General features: G+C 41.3%; 1 protein-coding gene across 3 annotated transcripts in view; it reads left to right on the top strand.

Annotated features, from left to right (window-relative positions):
• The window catches only part of SLC16A12 (solute carrier family 16 member 12), a 69,263-nt gene extending 57,399 nt beyond the window's left edge, over nt 1-11,864 (top strand). For all 3 annotated transcript variants that reach the window (XM_050959502.1, XM_050959503.1, XM_050959504.1), the window contains 3 exons: nt 1,759-2,350; nt 4,737-4,996; nt 10,331-11,864. In XM_050959502.1, coding sequence (XP_050815459.1) covers nt 1,759-2,350; nt 4,737-4,996; nt 10,331-10,593 — 1,115 coding nt within the window. In that variant the 3' untranslated portion in view covers nt 10,594-11,864. The remainder of the gene's footprint in view (nt 1-1,758; nt 2,351-4,736; nt 4,997-10,330) is intronic.
• Nucleotides 11,865-12,093: the final 229 nt, after the last annotated feature.

Genomic DNA, 12,093 nt, shown 5'->3' with positions numbered 1-12,093 from the left:
TAATGCATCCTCCCTTTGAGTTCAGCCCCAGTGTTAAAAGAATACCCTCAGTCTGTCCTGTTTTTGTATAGTTGCTTGTACACTAAAGAAAGGGAGAGGTTGCAATAGTTATACTGAAATTCCTGCCTCATTAATACTGCCATGGTAGCCACGGTGATATAAGCCTTGTACTTGGTCCCCTGCCGTTGAGTAGCAAGTTGGTAGAATTACTATACTTTGTGTGCTGCCAACAGCTTATTTGCTAAGAAAAAAAAAATTCCGTGTTACAGTGTGTGTTGCTCCTGCATTACAATGTTAATCCTTGTCCAATGTGTTCATAACAAATAAAAAGGTCCCTTGTAACCCACAGCACCATGTCACATACCCTCCTACGGCACTGAGGCTTCCTTTATGAGAGCGGTTATGAATATTGAGGAAGTGAAGCAGTGTACATTAAGTTGTAAACAGTCCATTTCACAAGCAGTGAATTTAGTCTGCAGGGAGTGAGTAGGGAAGAAATGAACTAATAGTAAAAGGCTGGTAGTGCTGATGCAGTGAGCTGACCTGTAATCTAGAGGGCAGTTGAAAACAACACTAGCTTTGTTGTGTCAAAATTCACTGCCCTTCCTGGGGTTTGGCTTTCTTCACAAAGAAATAAACAATGAGGGAACATAAAGTTCCATTCAAACCTTCCCCCCAAAAGCCACAGGTCCTGCCTCAAAGCACCCAAGACCTCTCTTGGTGAGGTAACAAGCTGCTGGTCTCAGTGTGTCAATTTAATCCATTCAGCTCTCTCCCAGCAGAGTCAGCACCTGTTAGCAGGATGAAGCGTTTCAGGCCAACACTGATAGCCTGCTACATCCTGAGAATCTCCCAGGCTTGTGCTTTCTGCCAAAGGCAATGGGAGAGGTACCTGTGTAACTGAGGGTGCCATTTATTTCAAAATGCCAGCCTGGAATAAGTTTCTGTGTCTGATTCAGAAATCCCTGCAGAAATGCCAGCACTGATGCTAACATCTGATTCTTGTGCATCTGTCCTTGAAGCTCTGTAGCAAAATCCATGAAATTGTTCTCTGCCCAGATGAATCTAATTAATCTACTAAATAGGAATGGCATCTTGTTCTGAGTCTTTTTAACCTCGGTTCTGAAAGTGGTCTCAGCACCTTGAATAACGACTTTCCCAGGAGATTTAAAACTTCACAGAACTCCAGCCAGTTGAAGTGCAGAATTTCTTCATCTTGTCAAAGAAAATTTCTTGTAGGACATTTTACAGTAGAGAGAAATTCCCTATGCCATCCTTCAGAGATCTGCAAACACACAAATCTGCCCTGAAAATAGATATTTGGGTTTGTAGCTGAGTGTAACACCGAGCAATGGTAGGACCAATGTACCTGATGCAATGATACCACAATCTAAATGAGAGGTCCCTCCATCCCCTGGCACTCAGAGATGCCTGGGTGCAGGGCCAGGCTACTAATAACTGGCTGGTGATGCTGTTTTCCTATCTAGCCTGAGTACCTGTTCATATGCAAAGCTCATCAATCCTCACTGAGCCACTGCGTTGGTACAGATTAGTGAGGTTCAACTATATTTGTTTGACTTGGCATCCCTGTTTTTTTCTTCATGTTTTTATCCCATATTCACTAAATTGCAAAATGTGATAATCCACAAAGGGCCTCTTCGTTATTAGTGCTGATGGGAGTGGGTGACTTGGTTAGTTTAATGTTTCCTGTTACTTGTATTCAGTATTAAACAACCTTCATTCTGCTTTTTTCCCTAGGACTTGGATTTGCACTTTGTTATTCTCCAGCCATAGCAATGGTGGGAAAATATTTCAACAAAAAGAAAGCACTGGCTTATGGAATAGCCATGTCAGGAAGCGGAATTGGTACCTTCATTCTGGCCCCTGTGGTCCAACTCTTGATTGAACAATTTTCCTGGCGTGGAGCCTTACTCATCTTGGGCGGTTTTGTTTTAAATCTCTGTGTCTGTGGTGCCCTGATGAGGCCTATTACTCTTAAGGAGGACCATAAACATCCTCCTGAGTTTCTTGAGCAGGAGTATGTCTCAGAAGCACAGAAGCAAGACTTAAAGCAATTGTCTAGCTGTTCACCTTTATTCAAAGCATGGTCTCATGAATGTCTGTGCTGCTGCTCCTGGCAAGAATACAGCTTCTTCCTGATGCCAGACTTCCTGGTGCTAGCAGTGTCTGTTTTATTTATGGCATACGGCTGTAGCCCTCTTTTTGTCTACCTAGTACCTTATGCTTTGAGTGTTGGTGTGAGTCACCAGCAGGCTGCCTTCCTTATGTCCATACTTGGTGTCATCGATATCGTTGGTAATATCACCTTTGGATGGTTGACAGACAGAAGGTAACGACAGACCGCAAACTAGTTATAAGCCTTTGCATGTGGAATAGCCAGGTGGAATGCTTGCTAACGTCCATTTTGAGGACATTACAATGGCTTGTGTTATTTTTCCAGTAGATCAGCTCAATTTATGGTATTTATACAACTTTCAGAAATGCTCATTTTTTACCTTAGTTTTCATCTTTGAGTTAACTTATATTTTTAATTTTCATTTTTAGAAATGAGTAACATTTGTCCAAAGTTGCTGTTGTCTGTAGTGTAAATGCAGTTCAATGTTCAGTGTATATTAAGCATTGCCCTCTGTGCCAGCTCTGTAGAGGATGTGATCTACTACTTCTGCCTTTCTGTCTCATTTGTGCTGCTGTCATGGCATAAAAAGGATGAAGGATCTGGCACTCTATTGTAATGCATAAACACAAAAGGGCAGAGTTAAGGTTGTATGTGGATCGTAACTTCTGCATTTCCTGAGGTTTTAGTGCTTAGCTGTGTTTTGCTACCTTTACTCCATCGTGACATTTTGTTCTATGCAATGTCTGTAATACTGGTAGCGAAGATCAGGTGAATGTGGCAGTAGGTTATTCTAAAGGTCATCATACTTATTCTTTCAGTCGTCGTACTTATTCAGTACACTGGATATTAGAGTCAATGCGGATTGTGGATTTGATTCTTCTCTCACTTACACTACTTTTAACTCCATTGCATCAGTCCTGATTTACACCAGTAAAAGTAAGAAGAGGGAATAAGGACATTTGTCTTATTTTTGCAAAATATTAGGAACAGTCTTAGTGATCTTAGATATAAATACAGAGGAGTACAGTAACTCCTTGCTTAACGTTGTAGTTATGTTCCTGAAAAATGCGACTTTAAGCAAAATGATGTTAAAGCGAATCCAATTTCCCTATAAGAATTAATGTAAATGTGGGGAAGTGGGTGTTAGGTTCCAGGGAAATTTTTTTCACCAGACAAAAGACTATATTCTGTATACAGTATAAGTTTTAAACAAACAATTTAATACTGTACATAGCAATGACAGGGAGGGATATCTCAGTGGTTTGAGCACTGGCCTGCTAAACCCAGGGTTGTGAGTTCAGTCCTTGAGGGGGCCACTTAGGGATCTGGGGCAAAATCAGTACTTTTGTGAAGGCAGGAGGCTTGATGACTTTTCTGGGTCCCTTCCAGTTCTATGAGATAGGTATGTCTCCATATCTGATTGTGAAGCTTGGTTGAGGTGGTGGAGTCAGAGAGTGGAATATTTCCCAGGGGAATGCCTTAGTGCTGAATGATGAACTAGCACTCGGCTGAGTCCTCAAGGGTTAACACATTGTTGTTAATGTAGCCTCTCATACTCTGCAAGACAGCACAAATGGACAGAGGAGAGACAGCATGGCAGACAAAGACACACACCCGGTGTGTGAGAGAGATGTGCATTGCCCCTTTAAGTACTCTGACCCCACTCTAAGTACATTGCCTTTTTAAGTGGATCAGCAAGCTGAGACAGCAGCTTCTGCTAGCAAGCTCCCTCTGTCCTGAGCCCTGTCATGTCCCCACCTGCTCTATGGAGATGGGGTAAGTGTGACACCCTGACATTAGCACGCCCCCCTTCCCCTGCACAGCAAGCAGGAGGCTCCCGGGAGCAGCTCCAAGGCAGAGGGCAGGAGCTGCACATGACAGTGGCGCGGGGAGGGACAGGTGGACTGCCAGCAATTGCTAGCCTGCTGAGCGGCTGCTGAACAGGGAACTTAGGGGAGCGGGAAGCTGATAGGGGGGCTGCCAGTCCAGCCTGGTTCCAAGCCCCCACCAGCTAGCTGCAACAGGCTGCCCTTCTTGCAACCAGTGGACAAAGCAGGCGGCTGCCAAACAACATTAAAAGGGAGCATTGCTCAACTTTAAACGAGCATGTTCTCTAACTGATCAGCAATATAACAATGAAACAATGTTAACCAGGATGACTTTAAGTGCGGAGTTACTGTATATGTTATTCAGACAAAGTTTTAAAACAGAGACCGAGGATTGAATGGGCCTGGAGGTTGAACTACCCTCACCCCACCCAGGGTGGTCCCCAAGAAAACTGAGGCTTATGCATAGTGTAGGGAAGCTTGCACTGCTGTCTCTACTGTGTGTTCTACAGGTAGATAGAGACCCAGGTTTGTCAATCCAGCACAGTGTTGGAGCCCTCACTGGCTAGGTTTTGCACTTGGAAAGCTGTGTGGTAAGCCAGACATTAAAACTGTGCAGCATAGAAAAGACAGGAAACAGGTTAACACAGAAAATATCCCAGGACTCAACCTTATGTTAATTGCATGTGGTAAACTAATAGGTCTGGAAGTGAACAGAAACAGAGAGGAAGTGCACGTGATTGACTTATCCTTCTTCTTTTTAAAATCTGCAGGTGTCTGAAGAAGTACCGCTATGTTTGCTACCTCTTTGCTGTGGGAATGGATGGCCTCTGTTGTCTCTTCCTTCCTGTTCTCCAAAGTTTCCCTATGCTTGTGCCATTCTCACTTACCTTTGGGTATTTTGATGGAGCCTACGTTACACTGATCCCTGTTGTGACAGCAGATGTAGTGGGAACTGCTTCCTTATCATCAGCCCTAGGGATAGTGTATTTTCTTCATGCACTCCCTTATCTAGTGAGTCCACCCATTGCAGGTCAGTTCACAGATGACTATATTGTACTCTTTATACTGTTACTCCGGATTTACCTTCTGAAAGTAGAATGATTTGTTTATCTAGAGCTGGTCAGACGTGAGAAGTAATTTTGTGCATAAATTTTGTTCCATATGTTTCATAGAAATTTCAAACACTGGTGAAAAATGTCATTGAAAAATCAAGTTCTGGTAAACATTGCTCATCTCTAACTTACAGCCATCAAAATTATCCACGTTTGTGGAAAAACACATTAAAGGGTGAAAATACGGAGCCTAAAATTATAGAACTGTAGGATTGGAAGGGACCTCCTGAGGTCATCTAGTCCAGCCCCCTGTGCTGAGGCAGAACCATGTAAACCTAGATCATCCCTGACAGGTGTTTGACCAGCCTGTTCTTAAAACCACCAGTCATGGGGAGTATTCTACAACCTCCCTTGGAAGCCTTTTCCATGCTTAACTATCCATATAATTAGAAATTTTTTCCTAATCTCTAATCTAAATCTCCCTTGCTGCAGATTTAGCCCATGACTTTTGGTTCTACGCTCAGTGGACATGGAGTACAATTGATCACTGTCCTCTTTATAAAGGCCCTTAACATATTTGAGGACTGGTATCAGGACCTCCCCCTGTCTTTTATTCCCCCTCGAAACTAAACATGCCCAGCTTTTTTAACCTTTCCTCGCTGGTCTGGTTTTTAAAAAACTTTTATCATTTTTGTTGCTCACCCCTGGACTAATTCCAATTTCTCCACATTTTCTTAAAGTGTGGCACCTGGCTGGACACAGTATTCAAGCTGAGGGCTTACCCCAGTGCTGAATAGATCAGGACATTTATCTCCTGTGTCTTACATACAACACTCCTGTTAACACATCCCAGGATCATATTAGCCTCTTTCACAAATGCAAAACATTGTTGACTCTAATTCAATTTGTCATCCACTGTAACCCTCAGATCCTTTCTAGCAGTATTAGTGCCTAGCCAGTTATTCCCTATTTTGTAGCTGTGCCTTTGATTTTTCCTTCTTAAGTGTAATATTTTGCACTTGTCTTTTTTTACTTTAATCTTGTTGAAATCAGACCAATTCTCCAATTTGTCAAAGTAGTTTCAAATTCTAGTCTATGAAAATATTTAATAGTATTGGACACAGGACAAGTACCCCACTAGTTTGACAAGAACCATTTATAACTACTCTTTGATTATGGTCTTTCAGCCAGTTTTGCATCCACTTTATAGTAATTTAATCTAGACCATATATCCCTAGTTTGCTTATGAGAATGTTATAGGGGACTATGTCAAAAGCCATGCTAAAATCAACATATATCACACCTACAGCTCGCCCCCTTATCCATTAGGCCATTAGCCTTGTCAAAGAAGGAAATTAGGTTGATTTGGCATGATTTAGTCTTGACAAATTCATGTTGGCTATTCCTTGTAATCCTGTTATCATCTAGGTACTTGCAAATTAATTGTTTCATAATTTGTTCTGTTGTCTTTCTGGATACCTATAATTCCTCAGGTCCTCTTTGTTTCCTTTTTTAAAAGATTGGTACTATATCTGCCCTTCTTCAATCTTTTGTGACCTCACCCATCCTCCATGGGTTCTCAAAGATAATTGCTAATGGTTCTGAGATTGTTTCAGATGGTTCCTTAAGTATTCTAGGATAAATTTCATCAGGCCCTGCTGACTTGAAAATATCTAATTTATCTAGATTCATAGATTCCAAGGCCAGAAGAGACCATTATAATTATCTAGACTGACCTCCTGTATAATGCAAACCATAGAATTTTCCAAAAATAATTCCTAGAATTTTCATACCTTTTAGAAAAAACATCCAATCTTGATTTAAAAATTGCCAGGGGTGAAGCAACTTCCACAACACTTAATACATTGTTCCGGTGATTAATTATTCTTACCATTAAAAAATTACTTCCTGTCTGAATATGTCTAATGTCAACTTCCAGCCATTTGATCCTGTTATATTTTTTTTCTCTTGGACTGAAGAACCCATTATCAAATATTTGTCTCCATGTGTAAGTACTTGTAAACTGTAATCAAGTCAACCCTTAACCTTCTCTTTGTTAAGCTAAATAGATAGAGCTTCTTGAATCTGTCTCTATAAAGCAAATGTTCTAATCTGTTAATCATTCTCATGGCTCTTCTCTGATCCCTCTCCAATGTATCAATATCTTTCTTGAATTGTGGACACCAGAACTGGACACAATATTCAAGCTATGGTTGCACCAGTGCCAAATACAGAGGCAAAATAACCTATTCACTACTCCTCGAGATTCCTTTGTTTCTGCACCCAAGGATTGCATTAGTCCTTTTGGTTACAACATCACTCAGGGAGTTCATGTTCAGCTGATTATCTACCATGAGCCCCAATTTTTTTTCAGTGTCACAGTTTCCCAGGATAGACTCCCCCATCATGTAAGTACGGCCTATATTCTTTGTTCCTAGATGTATTCATTTACATTTAGTCAAATCTAAATCTATATGTTCTTTAACCTGGTATTTTCCTGTTTTACTTTGTGTTCCTTCCACCTGTTTGTTAATATTTATTGTGTTAAGTATCTGGTCACAGTTTGCCTTTTTAGTGAAGATTGAAGCAAAATAGGCATTAAACGTATCAGCCTTCTTGAAGTCATCTATTATTAGCTCACCTTCCCCATTAAGTAGAGAACCTATATTTTCATTCATCTTTTTCTTGTTCCTAATATATTTATAGAGCCTCTTTCCATTGCCTCTTATGTCCCTCACTAGATGTAACTCATTTTGTACTTTAGCTTTCCTAATTTAGTCCCTACGTGCTTGTGCTATTCTTTCGTATCCCTCCTTAGCAAGTTGTCTGTTTCCACTTTTAGTAGGATACCTATTTGATATTCAGGTCACTGAAGAGCTCCTGATAGAACCATATTGGCCTCTTGTTGTCTTTCCTTCACATTGAGATAGTTAGCTGTTGTGCCTTTAATATTAACTCTGTGAGAAACTGTCAGCTTTCCTAAACTCCTTTTCTGCTTAGATTTTTTTCCCATGGGACCTTACCTATCAGTTCTCTGAGTTTGTTAAAGTCTGCTTTTGTGAAGTCCATTGTCTTTATTCTGCTGCTCTCCTTCCTTCTTTTCCTTAGAATCATGTAATCTATCATTTCATGATCACATTCACTCAAATGGCATGAAGAGCCACAGACAATCCTGGTATGAATCCTGTGGAGGTCAGGACATCCATGCAGCGTGCATCCCTCCTCAGCCCTGGCAACATAGCCCTCTACACTGCAATTAAAACCAGCGGGCTGGCCCATGCCAGCTGATTTGGGCATGTGGGCGCAGACCAAGGGACTGTTTAATTGCTATGTAAATATTTAGACTCAGGCTGCAGCCCAAGCTCTGGGACCCTCCCGCCACACAGACGCCCATGACAAATTTTGGTGAGAAAAGAAAACACTTGGAGCAGAGGAGAGCATCTGGCCCATATTAAAAACAAAAGTCCTTCTCCAATATTGGTAAGGAGGTAACAAAGCCAGAAGAGTTAACATGGGTGGTGGGAGAGCCATGGGCTCAGGGAGGCTAACCCCGGCCCAGCCCGCCCCTTCCAGCTGAGGTCCCACTTCCTTGCCCCGGTAGCCTGAGTGCCCCCAACCCCGGAGTGCCGGGCGGGCGGTGTGCTCCCCACCTGCCCAAAGCACCGACAAGTGGCCTCAGCCCCAAAGCGCCAAGCAGTGTGGCCCCTGCCCTGGAGCGCCGGGTGGTGCAGCCCCAGAGCTGTGGGTCCCCCTGCTCTGGATGGCTCCAGCCACCCCAAGTCCCGGCCACAGGCTGGCTGCTCTAGCCACAGCCACAGCAGGCTTTCCGGAAGAGGATCAGCCTGCCTGGGCTAGGGCCAACTAGCGGCAAGCAGAAGGGAGCCTCAGGTCAGAGCATGGGCAGGGCCACACGGGGCTGTCTGGGGAGGCATAACCTTCCCTAGCCTATGATATGCACCGCCCATGGTAGTTAAGAACAAACATCTTAGCATGGCTTTACTTTTCAATTTGTGTATTTTTATAACATTTTCAAATATTATGAACAGTCCCAATGTGTTCTTCCCTTGTGACTGATCAAAGTAATCTCCCTCTGATGTTTTCATTGTGTTGGTGAGGAAAAGATCCCTGTGGCTTAGTTGTTTTCTAAATTCTATGTAAAATTCATGTGGGCCTTAGCACTAAACAATGGAAAAGAGAGAGGAAAATAAACAAACAGTATTTGAGTCCACTTGAGCCCTGAGCACAGGGCCAATGCATGACCTACACACCACTTGGGTCCCAGTTAAGCCCTATTTTGATGAAGTGAATTTGGCACACTAAAAACAAATGGAAATTCAGGGGCATACAATGAAATAATGCAGCACATTGTTATTTAATTGTTTCATGTAGTTCAGCAATATAAAAAGTGCAAAAATGTATCTTTTGCTTTGAAATTAAATAACCCTTGAGTTTTAATCAAAGGATGTTCTTTTATAGACTTTAGGGTCCAGAGAGCTTTATCCGTCCATTTCAGAAATGTGGCATGGATTAGGCAGTGGGGTTTACTGTTGAATTTCTTTAGTATGGGCTGGCAATAGTCCATTCAATTCTATTCAGGTTCTTCAGTAGCCATCATCATCACCGGGATATCTGAACACCATATCTCCTGCCAGTTTAGTTTAAATTTCTGGCTTGAAAAATGAAGTAGGGATTAGGACAATGATGTCCTGATCATTTCACAGAAAGGATTTATATCCATTTTGAGTGATGTGGGAAGATCACCGATTCATATTGCCTTTCTTGAATAGCCATAGTACAGTATATATGTCTTTCATTTTGTATTTGCTGTTCACTCCAGGTTCAAATTCACCTCTGCTTTTGATGCTTTTTAATTTGATTTGTCACAGCAAAAATATTAATGGAACATTTCAAGTGATACACAAGCCCAGACAAAGTTTCTGGGTGGGGAACTCATGCACAGAATAGCATTTACTTCCATGATGGCTCTGAGCACATTTCCAGACTGTCAGCTAAATCAATGCTTTTAGAGGATGTTTATATAGGATTGTAGGGAAAACTCCAGTTCCCTTTTGTGATGGGGTTATGTTCTGAACAAAAGCTTCTAAAAACTTGAGCTAAGTATGGTGAGATCATTATGTAAGATATTTGTTTTCTTTCCCTGGAGGCAAAATGTATTTTAACTGATGTGTCAGCTATTATATATGCCTGTCTCTTAATCACCGTTGTATGTAATAAATTGCATTATGAATGCTGTACCATGCAAGGAGTTTGTAAACTACTAAATACCTTAAAAATTATTTGTTTTTCAATAGGTTGGCTGGTGGATACAACCAGCAGCTACACTGCATCATTCATTCTGTGTGGATTTTCTATGATATTCAGTTCAACATTATTGTGCTTTGCTAGACTAGCAAAGAAAATCAAAAGGACACAGCTAAGGTCACTTACCAGAGATACTGACACAAAACAGCAGAACTGGACAAATGGAAGAGCAGCTTATTCTGTGTCTGGAGATTTAGACCAAAAGGATGTAAAAATATTGGCCACTGAGGCAAATAGCTACAGCAACAGATGACAAGTGACATCAAGCTTTGGTATGCAGCACAGCCATGGCTAAGAGAGATGTGACTGCACATGCTACACCCTTGAAGATATATTTTCCCAATACAATGAAAGAAACAAGGCATCTTTCAACTAGATTTTTCTCTCATATTTTAGTAGGATATCAACTGTGATTTATACAGCTCTAAAGCAAAGTTAGATGCAAATGAGGAAAGTTCTTCAGTTAACGTGTGCAGGATATTTTCTGAGTCAGTAATGCTGGCTCCAGAGATAATAGGATGAATCTACTAAGGTAATTGATCATAATCAGAGGTTATTCACATGACCATCACAAAGCAAAACTGAACAATAGAACTTAAGTTGAAACTGTTTTAAAAACAGAGCTAATGAAATAAGCTTTTCAATGTTGCACTCCGTTTTGTTTATCAGTGGACTGACCAGCAAAAAAATGTTCCAAACTCATTGGTCTTTGCCAAATGTTTGAAAATCATTGTTACAAATGTCAATGCCATTGTTAAGGAATTCTGCAGGAGAGTTGTGTTTTAGAACATATAGAACATTATTTCAAAGTATCTCTGAAGCAGCTTTAATTTTACAGTGTACCTAAATTTTGCACATAACTAGAATGCAGCTTTATGAGAAATACGATTCTTGCAGCTCTGTTCCCAAACTTGCTACAAGATATTTGCCCTTTCCCACTTCAAAGGTCCCTGGAAACTGGATTTCTAGGGGGTAGAGTTCCAGTTCAAGTATTATCCCCTGTTGCTGATCCCTTTTGTGAACAGATGTGAAGGGAGCCTGTGACTGCCATCCCAGCTGGCCTCTAGAGCCCAGTGTGTTTGGTTTGTCCTCCAGGGTTTTTATGCATGGGACCAGGCATACTGAAATGTAAAGGAGCCAAAGCAAATTCTCATTGCCTGAAATCCAAACCAGACCCAAACCCAGAGAGGTCCTTCTCTTCTCTAGAACTCCAGGGGCCAGATCCTCAGTGAATGTGAATCCTTGATTTACAACAGATGAGGATCTGGCCCTAGTTATTTTTGGCTTGTTTGGGCCAGCAGACAACTGCTGAAATTTACTGCTGATTCAGACTTATTGTGTTGGGAAAAAAACAATACAGTTGGGTGCTTCAGAAAAGCTATGGAGTAAATGTAGCTTGTGAGGTACATTACTGATACATTCATCTATTAAATAATAAAAGAACGAGGAGTATTTGTGGCATCTTAGAGACTAACAAATGTATTTGAGCATAAGCTTTTGTGGGCTAAAACCAACTTCATTGAATGCATGCAGTGGGAAATACAGTAGGAAGATATATATACACAGAGGACATGAAACAATGGGTGTTACCATACTAACTATAACGAGAGTAATCAGTTAAGGTGAGCTATTATCAGCAGGAGAAAAACTTTTGTAGTGATAATCAGGATGGCCCATTTGCAACAGCTGACAAGAAGGTGTGAGTAACAGTAGGGGAAAATTAGCATGGGGAAGTAGTTTTTACTTTGTGTAA

The sequence above is a fragment of the Gopherus flavomarginatus genome, chromosome 6 (assembly GCF_025201925.1).
Source record: "Gopherus flavomarginatus isolate rGopFla2 chromosome 6, rGopFla2.mat.asm, whole genome shotgun sequence".
In the NCBI taxonomy this organism is placed as follows: domain Eukaryota; kingdom Metazoa; phylum Chordata; order Testudines; family Testudinidae; genus Gopherus; species Gopherus flavomarginatus.
Note: the sequence above shows the minus strand (reverse complement) of the source record. Positions and strands in the feature narration are given on the sequence as shown.